Genomic DNA, 18,260 nt, shown 5'->3' on the forward strand with positions numbered 1-18,260 from the left:
ATATATGCATCAGTTCAATTCTATACAACACGTGATGCAACATTACATAAAGTTGTCATTATATAACTGCTTTTTTTTATTTTTTTGTTTAATTTGTTGATTTTCTATATGCATTTAGTCTGCAATACTATTTAAATAACGTTATCTTGAGCATAGTTTTTATTAACAAATAATTGAACTTTATAAGGGATGTGCAGGGCGATATTTTCAAGCTTTATCTCTTTATTTATTTTTTTCATGTAATACTAACAAGTGCAAAAACGCCATTAAAATTATCAATGCATTCAAAATAATTCATGTTATATCCTGTTTCGGGATATCACCTGCTGAATATATATATTAAAGCATGATAATTTTTCTTTTCCTTTTATTTAGCTTTCTTTTGCGCACTTGTTTGTGCATTTGTTAATGCTATACTCTTACATTTGAATTCACCATTCTGATTACGAATAGCATCAAATTTATCTTTAAGGCGTCACATAATATTTCATGTGGCACCACAGCAGTACGCCATTTTGAGTACTACTCAGGTTCGAAGACGGTTTACATGGAACACTTGCATGAATGATCTCACAAAACTCAGCGACATCCTGCATACTTTTTTCAGTTTCTACATTTTCAAGTCAAATTCAATTTGGCGTACTCCAAGTCGAAACTGTCTGTCAAATCATTCAAGTTAGAGCCGCATTTGTTGAAATAAATCCTTTTTTATTACTTTGTATAGAATTTGCCTAAATACGAGCATATTATAGTCTGGAAGAGTAATTAGGGAAAACAAGATTCGAGCGTTAATTAGCAAAAAATATTCCCAGGATAAAGATTAGACAGGGAAAATACACACGCAATGAAGAACATAGATTAACCAAAATTACACGTATTCTCAGCTTCAAAACATGATAAACATTAAACAAGGATACAAATTAATTTTAGTCTACCACGCAAATAGCGAACTTTAGTACACGTGTTAAAAGTAATACGGGCGCTGAATAACATATGAGACTTTCAACGATCTAAAAAAAGCAGAAGCTATGTCATTATACTTCAGCCGTTGTACACTGTACAAGCAGACAAATCACCAAATAACATCGATTTTGTTAAAGTATATTCACCAGTGTTAAGTACCGGAGAAAAGTGCAAAAAAACAGATAATAACAAAATTCACCCTGCCAATATGCTATTAAGGGAGCAGATTTTCGATAAACAGTAGCTATTTATCTCCATTTCTCTACAAAGTTGACGATTGTGATCTCACACGAATGCATTAGATATCTTAATATTTCCAGAATGTGTACACACGAAGCTTTATAGCTGGATCGGACCAACAAAATGAACTAGCAATCTTCTATCCAATCTAACAATTGTGTGCGGATTTTCCACGATACATTGTAAATGTATAATTTAAATGTGGATTATAAAAATAAAAAAAAAATCTCGGTTCAGGGTTTTATCCAAATACAACTGCAAACCTTCAATTCGTCATCATGTTGCACTACAATTCTATATCAGCAGATGAAATCAAGACTCAGAAACGTCTTATATCACTGTTACCCAAAACGAAATTGAACACCCAATTACGAATAATAGTATAGTAATTTGCATATATTCTTGTTTTTCCTTTGTTCAAATGAGTCTAAATGATTTTCTTAATACACCGAACATGTGTTAGATATGTTAATTTTTTGTCTGACAACATATTTGTCCATATGGTCATGCCTTTTAACAGACCGTCGTATTGATTAAAACTAATTGTGCTCTTCCGCCTCCCTTTTTTCACTGCTTTCAGGCAGACTTCGTAAAAGATAGTTAACACAAAATGGAGCTTGACAATGTTCTTTCACCTCACTCTTCGCTATAAAGATGGCGTTTTATCATTGTGTGATGATTTTTACTTCGCATCTACCACAAAGTACTTAAGATAAAGGACACTACAGACATCGATAAGACTGTCTCGTGTATTAACCTCCTACAAGTGACCGATGAAGGCAGATGACTCATGGATTTACTAAAAAATAATCGTGATGACTTTTAATTTAAATTAATACATTTCCTTTTTGTCTGTGGTAACATTCCTTAAGCCCCTCATGGTCAGTGTGGAATTTATCTGTATCACAGCCCATACATTATACCAGTGTCTACCGTAACAACATCGATGTGTTTACCTTAATTTTTTAACCGCTCAAATTATTTAAAATAACCTACGCGAAAAAGGTTATGTCTTATACGGTTGTTACTACGAAATTATTGATCGTTGGTGTGGCCACGTAAACACTGGAGGCGTATAGTAGGTATTTTTATTCGTTCCAACCTGGATTTACCACAATATGAGTAACTCGACATTAACCCGAAAAACAAAGGACGGATACCTATGTACCAAAACTCCTATTTTAAATGGCGTCCGGGTTGTTTATATTTGTGGGTTTTTTTTAGGATTCTGTGTATTCTTTCGGATATTTTGTGCTATTTATGGTGTTTTGTTTGATATGTTTTCTTGGTCTAGTCTTTGTTCCATGGTTCATTTTTGTTTTAAATGTGATATCGTTTAATAAACTTAATCTTATTATAGGCCATTACAAAACAGACACTAGATAATACAGGAGATAGTTTTTATTGTCATTATACAAACAGATTACATCTACAAGAACTTAACTTTGTTGCAATGTATATAAAAAAAGAAATATGGCTGCGCTTAAGTTAGTTTCCGTGGAACAGAAAAAAAAAGAAAAAAAGAAAAAAAAAGAATTAAGTGTATGTATACATTGTGTGCTTATATAAAAGAGTCAAAACGGTGCTAAAATTTTCGAAATATATCTAAGAAAAAATGAATCTTGCCAAGAAAATGCTGCATTGTATGAAAAATAGGAGAATTATTATGCTTGATATTCGAAGCTGTCATATTTGCTAAATTAAAAATCAAAATCTACTTGACCTAAAAACCAAATTAGCAATAAATATAGTTTACAATATCAATGTATTTAAAGAGATTGTTTTGAATTTCGATTTTGCGAATAATATCTAGGTTTGTGAGAAGCAAGTGATAACAGCGCATATACGATAATAACTAAATCATTTCAGAAATAACCTCTTCGACTGTTTTCTCTAAGTAATTCTTCCAGTCGTTGTTTTATCCTAGCAGAATTTTCTGATGCAACGTTTGCCTGATTCTGCTTCCCCCTCTTTAGAGAGTAGTCGGCCTTGTTCAGATTCTTTCTGTTGAAGGAATGGTCACCCCTGATATGATTATCCCTTTTGAATGAATAGTCGTCCTCTGTCCTCTTTCTTGAAGAAAGATAGGTATTTCGTACAGCAGATGACGTTTCCTTCGCATTTTCAATTTTTGAAACAAGTTGTTGTATGTTGACACCACGCTTTTCTGAATTACCGGATGTTCCAGGCACCGACGGATTGGCGATAATTTTGGCAGCATCCTTAACATTTTGTGGGTCAAACGCGTCCTCTTTCAAGGCTGTATTCCATTCTTCTGAGGCTTTAATCAAATTTAAAAAAAAACATATTATTCGAAACTCTTGCATCTAATAAGATGCATTGAATGCAATTCGTAACTGAGTTAGTACTTTGTATTTACAAGCTAAGCTAACAATTATGCTGGTTCATGACTTTTATTTTATGAACGTACAAAATGCGTAGACCTGTAAGTAAGGTTAACGAAATTTAATGGTCCAGATACTTATTGGTACAATGAAGTTTCTGTGGTTTATTTCGATGGTCATTGCATAAAATTGCAAAATATTTTGCTTTGCGAAATTAGGTTCCCTGAGCAGAATTTCCTGAGTTGTTGAACTTTCATAATCAAAGTTTTACCTTAAATATATACATACCTGAAGAAGAATAATTACTTGAGTCTAAGTACATAATTGACCACACAAGTACATTCAGATCCCTCAACTCGGACATGAGTTCCAAAATCAGATTCATCTTTTTCATAGCGTCATTTGCATTACTTAGACCTGAAAATAAACTTAAAAATGTATTTCAAGAATACAAGAACTACACAAATCATCACTTGTCTTATTTTTGTTTGTTTGTGTAGAACACGTAGAGTAGCAGTTTCCATATAAGCCTGCTCCCTGTGAAAGTGCATGTATAATTCAACCTGTAGTATCTTATTACAAATGTGGATCAGAGGCTTTTAATTTGTTTTTTTATTATTATTTTCCTATAATCCCTGTTATATTATAAATCGTCACTCTAGTCTTCCCTTTCCGTCCAAATCATCAACTTTATATTGTTTGTCACTGCAGTGTCCATCAATGCCCTAATCTCCCTGATACCTTATTTAATCCTACTCCTGTTTCCCTCTTATATACGTGGTCATTATCCTGGTCTCTTTAGTTTAGTATAAATTATTACATGTACCCTAACGTTCTTGCCATAGTGTTCATCATTGCCCAAATCCTCCTGTTATCGCCTGACTTATCACCCTTGTATCCCTCTTATAATCATTAGCCTGGTTTTCCTGTTACTGCCTATACTATCACACTATTCTATTCATGACAGTCTAGATCATAATATCGTGATACCTTTAAATAATCTTGAACCAATAATTTCTACCCATTTTTTTTTTGTTACTCTCTCTCTTGATGCTGGCCTCGGCAAAGATTGTACGTCATAATTAAAACTTAAAGTCTACAGACTTATATACTTCTTTTGAAGTAGATAACTTTTAAAATGGTAATAAAAATATCACCGAACCGATTAACTCTACGCAACAGTCAACATGGATAATCAAAAAATGAAAACACGTATAAAAATGACAATATCAATTTAAAAACGGAAAGTTTGAAACATCCACGAAACATCATTATACACAGGTACAGTGGAAGAGCTGCCCCTATATACTCAAGTAACATAAACAATGAACTAAAGTTGAAAACGAATTTTGTTTGTTTTCTTGTTACAATGAATATTTCTTTCGTCAATACATCATCGTAGTCCTCTGTGATAATCTAAATAATATTTGCATAGTCACGATTTTTTTTTCAGATTGGAACATAGTCTGAAACTCTGTTACAAGTAAGAACTTGTTTTCAAGTCTACCTATTAAAGTTTAGATTCAAAGAGCGTTGGCTAAATTTTGGCGAAATTTGATGTATTGAAACATCTTAGAACTAAGTTAGTTTATAGGTAACCCTATTCTGCCCGGATGAGAAATAAACAATCAAATTAAACTTTTTAAAACAGATATAACGATAAAATACACATTAAATATCATTTTAATTAAAAAAAAATAAAAACAAGATAAGTAAAACATATGACTAAACTCGAACCAAAAACGGTTTACAAATTAATGCAGAGTACCTGTTTATAACTGTTGAATTAATTGGGCTGAGAATATACGTACTATATAATATGATGTCATAATAATTCAAATAATGTTTACTGTTTACTGTTTCTGAGTTTTATGTTTTACAAACAAATTACTAAAAGTAAATGAGCAACTCGAACTCAACTAAAACTGGGAGTATGGACCAGGAGCACCGGAAGAGGAAAGGAAAACTATGAAACGTTAAACAAATCTGTCCTCATGGTGTAGATGGATACACAGTAAAGACCCAAGAGTCCATGATGACAGTCATAACACTGCTAGCAATGTATCGATGACTTCAATCTTGCAGTAACATAACCCTAATCCAGAAGCCTTATTCTAAGGAGTCTAGCACGAGACAAAAAGTCTACGTTGTCGCAGCAAGCTTTATCATAACGTATGAGTTGTAATATGAAAATTCCATACGAAAGTGCCGAAGCGATGTTGCCACAGATGAAAGGAAAATTGACAATACTGAATGAAAAGTATTGGGTTTATAGTTTTGTCAATATTTGTCATGTAACATCGATCGTGTAGGTCATATGTTAGTTTTTGACTTAAAGTGGTTTTTTTTTTAAATATTGAGAAATGTCGGAAATACGGTTGCTACAAATTTTGCGGCGAATTTTTGTTCCTTTCCTTTTTTTCACAATTTGCAATTTTTTGTAACAAAAATGTTTTTAATAAACAGATACTCATGAAAATTTCGAACATTTGATGATTTTTTTTTAAATGGCCCTACTTGTGGTCGGAATTCTGGAAAAATAGCCACGGTCCTTTCTACGCGACACACAAGAAACATTCTTCAGCTAATTTTGTTCAGTACAATATAGAGCCTTTCTTTCTAACGACCTTGTCACATTCTATATCATAGTCCATAATATCTCTGCTATAAGTAAAACCTTTTGTCATCTTTTTAACGTTTAGATACTAGTCTTAAATTTCTCTGCTACAAATTTGTTTTCATAGTTTCCATGTTGTATTATACTTCAGACAAGAGCTCCTTTTTTGTAATTAAACTGTTTCAGACTATGTTAGTCCTGAATGTCTCAGTCTAGTACTTTTTTTTCTAGCGGCCCTATTAAAGTCTTGATTCCAACAGTCCCCTACAAACATGTTATTTTTTACAGTCAGTCTCGAGTAATGTATACGTACAAATATTTTCTAATTCTTCCTTTGCCCTGTCATAACCATCACTTTCACATTTAAGAAAGTGTTGAATAGCTTTGTTCCTTGCAGCTTCAAAATCGGCTAGAGAGTTGTCATTGAAATCTATTTTCAAGTATTCTGAAAAATAAAGAAGCAGCGATTATGTTCCTCATCTGGTGTTCATCACTAAAACATAATGTGATAGGACAGTGCTTAGACATTATTGATTAAATTGTTATTTTTGAGAAAGGGAGGAATGTATAATGACTTTAAGAATTAATATTGTCTACGTTAACTATAAATTGAATTACATGCATGACAATTTAATCAATAATGTCTAAGCACTGTCCTATCATAATAACAACGGCAATCATGAAAGTGGATTAATTGCTTAAATGATTATGATCCGTTTCAAATATTTCATGCGTTTCATAATGAGAGCGTTCGATCAATGGAACCGACCCTACTTTGTACCAGTCCGACAAATTGATTTAGATTTTAATGTGTGGTTCACAGAAGAACATTCCGTAGGTATCTCCAATAATGAAGTAGTTACTACCTATTTTGATATATTCAACTCAGCCGTGATCGGATCCATTGTCTCATGCAACAACCACTCTGCAACGAGACCATGTATCGAGGTGGTACACTTGAGGATTAAGAATAAGCATAACTAATTTAATGGATATATCGAACTTATTGATGAATTTCAATTACGCGCTTTTACGAAAAACTTACCTCTAATGCAGGGTACATTCACGCGATTGAACAAATATTCATGCTGTTGAGTTTCCTCTGAAAGTGAAATTGATATATGATGATAGACCTAAATAAAAATTAGGAAATACATATTCGGTTAATGGATTCCCCCTCTATTGCATTTGGGTTGTTGAAGAATAACAGTTTATACAATCTTAATGCACACATGCATATGTTAATGTATACATTATATATATATGTACGCCATGTACAGTTTAAAAAACCCAAGTAATTGATCGAGACGTATGGTTCAGAACTATTGTCACATAGGCACAATACAAGTTATCAGTTACATTACCTACCATTGTAGAGGACGCTACATGAGCACTTTATAGTGACGTCCAATTTATGTAGTTTCATGAACGGCTCAAAATCGTTCTGTCGAAAGTAGCGTATTAAGAAAACGATATATACAATTACATTTAAAGGAGGTAGACCTAAGGTAAAGGAAATAACTCTTTCAATCACTGATATGTTTGTATCATATTCAATTTCACCAAAGACTTTCAAGCTTTCCTTTGAAACAGAATGAAATCAGTCCGAGTTACTTTGATGCTTACGTAAGATTGATGTAAAGTTGTGAATACACGCGTTACAATGATGTGTAACAGTTGTGTGCCTTACTCTAGGTCTATCTTCTTAAGAAGTGATTGTTTGGACTTTAACGAAGACGAAAAGCGTTTGTTATAGGGAAGTCTCGAGAACATCATCTATTTATCAATATTGCAGTACATAATCTACAAGTCAAATGTTACTCTTTTTTGTCCTGCATAGGCACAAAGTCTTCATTAAAATAGGGAGCAACCATTTGATTTTTATTTGGGAGGCAAGGTCCGCATCAAATTGGATATAAAAATGCAGAATTATAATGTTTGGTTAAACAAAATCCAAGACGAAACAATTTGGTAAATCTAAACAGGCAAGAATACAAAATAAAAAAATAGTCAGAAATCATACTGAAAACACACATAGAAATCATACGGTTGTTCCCATTTAGGATACGTACCATTAAAACCCACAGATTTAGGAAGTAGTTTTAGTATTTTCTTAATATCCTCTCCTAGTTCTCTCTCGTATTCTTCAAATTTTGGTATTTTGTCTTTTTCGGTAAACCAGTTAACTGAATTTAGATTTGGATAGACATTATTTGGAATAGAACAATTCAAACGTATAAAAAACAGTTTTTTAGCTATTAGTTTGATAAACTTAAGATCTCCCAAAATGAGCATCCGTTTGTGTCATATTGGAAATGAACCTACTTGTAAATGAACCAAATTGGAAATGAACCAAATTGTAAATGAACCTAATTTTAAATTAACCAAATTAGAAATGAACATACAAATGAAAGACCTTAGTACAGAAGCGTAGCCGCATGAGTTTTTTAAGGTGTCAGGGTGGGTAATTTGAAGAAAATGTTCCTGACTTCATTAGTTCTTTACTATATTCAAGGGTGATAGTAGGAGTGTTGTCACTGATCAATTCCCCCAGATTATGGGCTTGTATCACATAAATAAAAGGCCAACACTTTATGCACTAAACGTAAAAAAAAAGTCTACATGACATTAAAAAACCAAATGCACAAACGGTGCATTTCCTCGATATATAAACTTGGTGACCTGTGCTTCCTAAAATTACTCTCTAAATTACTTTAAATGATAAACCACTGTGTCCAGTATTTAACAAGTATTTTCTTATGCATCGATAAACCCCATTGATTCGCAATTTGTAAATTTCACAATAAGAAAAATGCATACAAAATACAAATTAATTGTTTATTCATCTTTCCTCTCTTAGTTATTATATTTAAAATGTTTCAAGTTCGTTTACTTCTACATATTGACATTACATAAATTGTAAAATTTCTGTTAGTAAAGTAGACTTCCTGAAATTGCAGCAACCATGTTCCCAAAATAGAAATTGAAGACACACCTGCTGCTTTCTTACCCTTGCACACATGCAATACTTACATGATTTCAGCTTTGCAAAAATTTGTCCTATCTTTTCAAGATCATCAGCCAAATCATTGATATAGGCTCTTTTCCAGCAGTTAGGTGTGGTGTCAAATAGACATTGTATGTCTTCTACATCCGTAGTAGTCATGAAGTGCAAGGCTTCTGGTAAACTGCGCTCCTAAAACAATTCAACCACGGTGAGCATGATTTGTTTACATGATGTAAAACATACAGGTAGAATATGATACATCACAAACTATAATCTATTATATGTAAAATTCTTTGGGGTAAATTCGACACTGTCACCATAATCTAATTCCTCACCCCATTTCAATACGTTTATGCCTGATATCCTATACTGTATTGTCTATTCATATTCACATTCACCCCATTTACATTAAAACAGATAATGCATAACCTGATTCACAAAAATTGTATTATTAATATTTATTTGATATAATGTTTTAGATTTGTAGCGAACACAGCTAAAGCGGCCGTTAAACCGCACCGAGAGTGTGTTACCATATAGCTTACCATATTTGTTTAACAAAAACGAATGTTTATCATCAATGTTTGCCTAACCAATAACGATTCCCCATGACCGTTTCCTTATGCCACAATCCTCATTCCAACATTACCCCATAACCCATTGTCTATTCCCTCACAACCCATTAAACACAACTAGAGAGCGATGGGATTGCCACATTCTCTGCGGGCCCCGCCAATGGATGACCAATATCTACTCACTATTTGTCTTTGTCACCTGCACAACATGGTGGATAGATAATATATATTTGTCACATGCATACCATTGTGGATTAGTGTGAGAGGAAATATTTTGAAAATAAAAAAGGAATGGAAAATAAAATAATTTGACCTTAAGGTCAAAGTTCAAAGCTCAGGCTAATCCACTATAGTATGTGACACCTCATCTGGAGGTGTTCTACCCCCCATGCAAAAAATCAAAATCCTACGTCATAAGACAAAAAGTCACTGCCGGGACGAGAGACTACCATGTAAAAATCAATATATCAACCTCAAAGTTAAAGAATAATCAAGGGAACCAAGTTTCTAAGGTATTCAAAGAGTAATCAAGGGAACCAAGGTTATAACAGTAATCAAAAGAATGTAATCCAAGGACAAAGACCAGACATGGAAAACAAACATACACAACAAAGAACATGAAGTAGATAAAATCGTACATACAAAGTAACAAAAGCATGAATGAGCAACTCTGATTCCATTAATAAATGGGAGCATGGGCCAGGTGCACGGATAGGGTAAGCGTCCTCTGCTTTTCTAGAAACACCCGCCGAGCTGCTCATAAAAAGTCGAGTCTGGGGTAGACAAAGGGAAAAGGAAAACTATGGCACGTTGAATAAATCAGTTTTCATGGCGCAGATGGATACATCATAACGACCCACGAGTTCATGATGATGACCATAAAACGTCTGTATTGATGACTTTGACATAACCCTGTTCCCAGAAGCCTATTTATTAGAATTCTAGCACGATACAAAAAAAATCTGCGTAGTTTCGGTAAGCTCTTGCAGAACGTATGAATTGTGATATGAACACTCCATACGCAGATGTTGAAGGGATAATGCCACAGACGAAAAGAAAGTTGACCATTCTGAATGAAAATTCATCACGTTTGTCGTAAAGTTTGGTAAATAATTTTCCTTTACCATCGATTTCTAAGTGTATGTCAAGATATGAGGCTGACTTCACAGTGTCTGTATTATTCTTTATCTCGAGTTCTTTTGGGGTAGATGCAATGTATCAAATCCCCTAAATTCGGATTGTTTAAAGATAATACGTCTATATAGCGTCTATATATAAATAACTATATATCGGAAACTGAGATTAAAAGATGTCATCAATGGTAGGAAGCACCATGTTTTGAGGTGATCTATCCATATGTCAAATAGTATGAGACTACCTCATGAGACAAAAAAGTTACAGACCGGACAAAACAATACCATGTAAAAATCAATAATTTAACTTCAAGGTCAAATTTCAAGGTCGAACGGCATCATCAATGGTGCACGACACTTTGTCTTAAAGTGATCTATTAACATAAAAAAATATCAAAATCCTATCTCATAAGACAAAACAGTTGCAGCCCGGAACAGAAATTAGCATGTAAAATTTAAAAAAATTAAACCTCAAGGTCAAAGGTCATCATCAATGGTACGCGACACTTCATCTAAGATAATCTACCCACATGCAAATATCAAAAGTCTGTCTTATAGGACAAAAAAGTACAGGCCGGATCAGAAATTACCATTTAAAATCAGTAATTCAACCTCCAGGTCGACGGTCATCATTGATGGTACGCGATATTTCGTATTGAGGTGATCTAGCCACATGCCAAATATCAAAAGCATATCTCAAAAGACAAAAGAGCTACAGTCGGGACAAGATTTTGTAATGGACGGACGGACAGAGCAATTACTATAGGGCGACGTCCACTTTTTGTGGCGGCGCCTATATAATTCTGTAAAATAATTGGTTGCTGCTTTCATCTTATTTTGAGAGGAAATATTCAAAGAAAGGTTGATGTCGTAGTTTATTACTTCTCCATGTAAACAATTTGCCTAGTCCTAAGCTTGACTATCTGAATGACGTGTTATTTGTAGGCCATTTGACATATTTTAGGTATTGGGATAGCATTCCTAATATCTGAGAAACCGGGTAGGATATAAAAAGTGACCTAATATCGATATGATTGCAAACATCATCAGTCAATCGAGTATAAAAAATTATATATGATCCAATTTTTTCAGTATAACAGTACATGCATATGTGTATATGGATATTTAAAATATTGTAGAATGTTTTGTTCGTAAGAACAGATATACTTAATACCATAATGAATAAAAGTTTGTTTTTGAAATGCAAACTAGAATGCAAAGTGATGACAATAACTGCGATGAACATTTTGTATATGTCCACTATGTGTAAAATAAGTATATTCAGGTGGCATTTAACCAGTGAAGTGGGTGCGGGAATTATAAACTATATGAAACCAAGGCCACAAAAGTACATTGGATACCTTGACCATACCTTGCTGTATATTTCCTCTAAAACCTCGCATTTTACCTATTCTTTCTACATCAATTTATGTATATTGATGCAAACAATCTTGAAGCCGATTGAACCGGGCTGGCCCGTTGGAATCGAATTATTTGACAGACAAGAGTGAAATGGTTTTTGCTTGTTAGCCGGTAATGTCGATTCACCCTTAGCCCGGTCATATGATCGGGTGATACAAAAAGAGTTCACCTACGTATAACTCTGTGATTCTGTGAACTTTGAAGTAGTTTTCCATACTTTTATGAGATCAGTAGCAAATTGATTACTTTTTACAAATTCTTATACGTCCCTTGTTTTAAATTATGTTTTGCTAGGGAACAGATCAAATCCGGAAGTCGTGTTAATAATACCGTCAATTTCAACAACACAGTAATGCATTTTGGAAAATATCGGCCATTTGCACTGATATCACAAAAGACTCATATTTTCTTGACTTGTTTATTAATGAATCAAGTAATTTGCAGAAATTTATATAAGTATCAGTTAACTTCTTTTTGGTTAAATTTGGACAATTTGCAAAGCAAGGATGTTAACCTCAAACTAAAATGTCAAGGTAGTAAAGGCAATGCTTAGATAATTGGTGGTTTTCTGCGGGTTATATTTAAGACAGTTAATAACACACTGAACGTAATTAATTTTGCATTGAAACCAAAGGAATTTAACTTAATATTTATGTTTTGTCTACGAGGATACAATGCATCACTGGCCTCATGGTTTTTGGCGTTTAAAAAAAAATCAGATACTCGTAACTGTATCATAAATAAAATGTTATCCTACCATCATTGTCGCCATACACAAAAACAAACTTGGTGTCAAATAAAGATATGCTGAATTGTATTTATATGAATAATCTGCCTATTTTATTTAAGGCACGCTAATAATTATCTGAGAGTACTATTCATACGAAAATTGTTCTATCATTCGGTCGAATACGAAACTTGATCAATAAAAGTACCGTGTGCTCTAGAGAACTGTTTTAACTGTTCAATTCATGTAATTGGATTGGTTTATAGAAATTACTAACATTTATTTCGACTGTCAAATCGTATTGAAATTGGGTTAAACTTGTTACAAAGTACTATATGTATAAATAGTAGTTTTATTTCGCGATGCAATATCCTGATGTCTGATATTTGTAAGCCAATACGTATTAATAGAGATAACTAATATTTAGAGAAATCTACTTGTATCTAACACGCCTTTATTCAAAGACATAATTAGCAAAGTCAATAGCTGTGATGTGTATTTTATTCAAACTTTTTGGATAAACATATAAATTTCCCTTCGGCAACTTCGGTAGTTATATCGTGACACATTAAAGTGTAAGTATTGATAAGAATTAGGCAAAATCGTGAAAAATCAGAAACATGCATTCAAAACCCTACTGATCTGACAATATACTTAGTAATTCTTTCTCTACTTGAAAAGTCCATTTTGTTATCTTTGCATTACTGTATTTTCTCTGAATTTTTTCAATAGAATGTTAGAACAATCATGTTCTTCTCGTGGATTGTTCATTTTCAGTGCATTTCAGTGAAATTATAACTCAGTTTAACAAAATGATATTGAAAATCTTGTCTGTTTTTCTTGATACTAAATGGTACTTATAGTAAAATTAAAATTCCAAAACAGTGTTTTTTTTGCCATAAAATTTTTCACGCACTGCCCTTTGCTTACACCTACTGATACTTCAAAAGCAACAAAAGGAAAGCCATTCCTGACCAAACTTTCTGAGTTAAAATTTGTATTTGTCATAAACGACTTCCAATTATTGATAAATGATGACGATTTATTACAAACTCATTTTCTCAAAATGTCATCCCAATTCACACACTGTACCAGTCGACAAACAATTGAGGCGCCTCAGGAAATAAGATGTAAAAGGCACAAATTGAAATCTTTCGGAAATCAATCCTTGATCATATACCAACTAAAGGTAAACAAATTATCAAATGAATATTTAATTTCTCAATAAAAAATAAACGAATAAAAGTAAAATGCTATAATTTATGCAGCAGACCACAGTAACAAATTTAAATATCCTATTAAAAAACAAATTAACAATTCTGCGTTCTACAAAATCAATCAATCAATCAACATATTTTGAATTACTTTTTACACAGAGGAAAGATATTTCAGCAAATGACCTCATTTAACATTTTGAGCCATTTGAGCTTCTTCTACAATTCTTTCAAAATTTTTCTCTTCTGATACTGCTGGACCAAATAGAACCAAATTTAGCATAAGTGTTCCGCCAGGTATTCTTCCTAGAACTTTTGTACGGATTTTTTTTCTTCGTCGAAAAATATGCGTTGTTATAAAAAAAGAACATCTGGGTCAGACATTAGTTTTTCGGATACATCTCTAAAACGGTAAGGCGTAGCAACATTCTGACATGTGGTGAAAGTATACAACGTGATCAAATTTATTTTTGGTCATAAATTTTGTGTAAAGCAATTGAGCATGTTGGAATTACTACCCTTTTTAGAACATAGGGGTCAGACAGTTCTTTACAAAATATATTTTTTGCTATGTTGTATTAAAGGCCTTTTCTTCTTCTTCTTCTTCTTCTTCTTCTTCTTCTTCTTCTTCTTATTATTATTATTATTATTATTATTATTTTTGCTTTTCATGATGTTATAACTATAAAGTTTAGGGAAAGTTAAAAACAAAACATGTTACCGTATAGATCACATATTGACGACAAAAGACGGGTTAGAATCTGTTACATTACTCCATCTTGTTTTACCGTTGACAGCAGGGTATTTATACGAGACCTTATTGAAATCCAAAGAGATAAACTGTTTATCCCGCAGTTGGTGCCATGCATGTACACAATTAAATAATTATTTTCTGTTTTTCATTTTTGGTATAACAGAAATGGACAGAACGATTCAAGTGTGTAAGCTCAGATTGTTTTAATTCAAATTCTGCGGCGGTTATATGAGTAAAAGCACATTATGAAATGTTTTTGTATTTTGTATAGAAAGCAACATGATTGTGAAGCACAAAAAAACCTTAAACTAAAGCACAGACCAAAAAAACGAAGAAAAATAAGTAAATAAATAATAGCATTTTCAAATTACTTTATGTATTCGTATTTATCTAAATAAACAATCATTCAATCTACCAACCAATTCAGTCTGTCGAATGCTGCCGAAGAACATTTTCGCACATATCTGCCTAATTTCAGCAGTTTAACACTTTATTATTTGTGCAAAATGTTTTTTATGAAATCGCGTAAAAAAAGTAAAAAAAAACATTTTTCGAGTACAGTAACTTTCAACATAAAGCAAACTGAAATACTCATGAAAACGTATGGAAAATCATATTATAATTAATGTATCAGCTGGAATTTAAGCGACAGTGTGTGAACTCGCAAATGATATGAGCTTTCCTGTCTTTATGTGTACGTTATCTGTATTTTAATATTTTTGTTGTTCAATCAATACCTTTTAAATAGGGCTACTGTTAATATATCTATATGCACAATAAAATAAGCACCTTCTCAACTTATATTATTTTTTTTTCAATATGCGTTACAATTTATAAAAAAAATCTCTCTGCATGCATGATTGTGCCTAAAAAATAGCGGATCTGAAAGGTAATTCTCAACTATTTTAAAAAAAAAAGTGTAGCTGTTGTTATATTTTTTTGCATCGGGTACTTTCTGAAAAGTAGCCTTTTTTAAATGTTTACCTTATGTGGAAAGAAAATAGCGATGAAGTACATCATAATTAAAATAAAGAACATGGCGAATCTAGTTAAAAAATGCATTTACATACCGATAGATCCCTCCTATATCGTTTTCCTTCAGTCGAATAGACGAATGCTAAAACGCACAAAACAGAACATACAAACTTCATTTTTCTCGATGATATGAATGCGGCTGGGACTGGCAGCCGTCATTTATATCATACGAATGACCAAGGACGACCCAATTTGTCGCTACGACTGTACCATTTCAAACGAAACTTTAATGCAAGTTGAAAGAAGGTTTATCATAACTTCATCTAAATTTGGTTATTAAATAAAGACTACAAAGTGTATCGATCAATTTCGGTAATGTATAGAGCTGAGAGGTACAGGTGAGGTAATATAATTGACTATATATTCTTTTTTCGTGTTATGTAAGTAAGCTTTACGTGTATTTCTATGTTGTTACATGCCAAGAACTACCCTATTGAACAACGTTCCATTTCGAACAATTGCCATAATGCAAAGTTCATCTATATGATACCTCAATATAGACTTTGAACTTTACTATTAATTGAAAAGTTCATACTAAGTATTTAATCATCATTGTAATCCCCTATACTGTTACTGAACCTTCTTTGAATTGTTTTATCAGTGTCCAAAGGTTTTCTGGTTTGATAATGTGGGGCATTTTCTTCCAAAATGTTAAGTAGTTAAGATTTTTCGCCTCACATATCACTACATCTCGAACCTCTTACTTTCTCTTACTTCTCATGTACCCAATCACCGTTTTCTCTTATGTCCGAACTTGTCGACCTGACAAGTCCACTGAATCCGTTTTTGTTGCTTTTTTGCATCGAAGTAATCTCTTTTTATTGTCCAAATCCATCTGTCCCACTCTTACATCAAACTTCTTTCTCCTTTCCATAAGTGCATGATAACTATTATTTACTTTAGCACTAACCAATTCTTTCCCCTCATTTTCTTCTAATTCAAAACCTCTCTTATTACATCAATATACATTTATTAATATTAATTCGTCGATCACAAAATTAAAAAAAAATGTTTACAATAGCAAAAAATAATGGAAAAATCCATATGATAAATTGAATGATCGATTGATTATCGAGGAAAAAAAACAAATATAATCACAGGTGCCAAGAACACATGAATATTAACTCGTGGTGATACTTTTGTTATTCTTTCTTTCCATTTACTTTTTTTTCAACCAGTAATTAATCAGGTTTTTTTTATTTTTTTTTAATCCACCTCACCCAGCAGTTCCCCTGTAAAAGTACAACTCGTCAACATATTAACAGTGTACTAGTACTTAAAGTTTCTTTTTATTTAAAAATGCTGTCTGTGCAAAAATAATCCAATCTTTCCGTTTTATTTAACTTGATTTAACTCTTGATGAACTATTTTCATACATTTAAACCAATGACAATTCGGAACATTGTATTTGGCATAGAATCCTGAAATTCTTATTCATTTATAACAATGGTCAAGAAACTATAAAAGTCGACGTACATATCATGTACATTTATCAAAAAAAAAAATAATAATAAAAATAAAACACTCGTTGCTTTATTTATTGATAATAATTTAATTCTATACGATAGATGATATTTCATACATTTATGGCAATGAAAGTTTGACCTATCGAACAGACACTGCTTTTGTCTTAGATTGACACATGCAAGCTAAGACGGATTTCTATTGTGGGGGGATAAATCACCTGAATCAAGATGGAGAAAGAAGTTATCATTACTTCATGTAAGTGATTTGACAAATGAATTTAAAAAAGTTATCCACCACTTAGAGAAATGGAAATGTAAGGATTTGTTGAGAAGTAGGACAAACAATATCATGTTTGTAAATGTCTTTGCCTCTTTTGTCCTCCAAAATTCCCGCGGAATCAATGCTTTTGAAGTTGTCGTGTTTTATTGTATCATTGAAATGTAATAACAACCCAAAATTTGATTTTTTTTACCTTTTTGTATCAATATTTAACCTTTTAAAGTTTATATCATATTTTGAGGTAGTAAAAATAATTTTGGCGAAAGAACCAGAAACATTTCTTGCAAGTCCAATTATTCGGTATTTACTTTTACCAGATAAACCAGTATTTTATTTTATTTTTTATTTTCCTCTTGAACGATAAAATAAAACTGATCAAACATTTTTTTCAGGCAAAGAGTATGTTTAATGCTGAATCCAAGTAATGTATTTCACAAAATTAAGTCGATAAATGCAGTTCCAAGTTAGGGTATAGGACAATG

At 32.5% G+C, this 18,260-nt stretch overlaps 1 protein-coding gene across 1 annotated transcript; it reads right to left on the bottom strand.

Moving 5' to 3' along the window:
* Positions 1-2,589: 2,589 nt before the first annotated feature.
* LOC148598366 (uncharacterized) lies at positions 2,590-16,260 on the bottom strand. Its single transcript, XM_088561843.1, has 7 exons — positions 16,068-16,260; positions 9,199-9,361; positions 8,238-8,351; positions 7,211-7,267; positions 6,479-6,610; positions 3,837-3,965; positions 2,590-3,484 (listed from the first exon to the last, which is right to left on the bottom strand). Exons 1-7 carry the CDS (start codon positions 16,146-16,148, stop codon positions 3,069-3,071), a joined length of 1,092 nt encoding a protein of 363 aa, XP_088417969.1. The 5' UTR covers positions 16,149-16,260; the 3' UTR covers positions 2,590-3,068.
* Positions 16,261-18,260: the final 2,000 nt, after the last annotated feature.

The sequence above is a fragment of the Perna viridis genome, chromosome 14 (genome assembly GCF_037379345.1).
Source record: "Perna viridis isolate PV_CMFRI_1.1 ecotype Kerala chromosome 14, ASM3737934v1, whole genome shotgun sequence".
NCBI classification, from domain to species: domain Eukaryota; kingdom Metazoa; phylum Mollusca; class Bivalvia; order Mytilida; family Mytilidae; genus Perna; species Perna viridis.

Excerpts from the sequence above, each read along its gene's own strand:
- LOC148598366 (XM_088561843.1), bottom strand. The coding sequence starts at position 16,148 with ATGAAGTTTGTATGTTCTGTTTTGTGCGTTTTAGCATTCGTCTATTCG. Across the intron at positions 8,352-9,198 it reads TTTTGCAAAGCTGAAATCAT|TTAACTGGTTTACCGAAAAA; the intron begins GTAAGTATTGCA and ends ATCTAAATTCAG. Across the intron at positions 3,485-3,836 it reads AAGTAATTATTCTTCTTCAG|CCTCAGAAGAATGGAATACA; the intron begins GTATGTATATAT and ends ATTTGATTAAAG.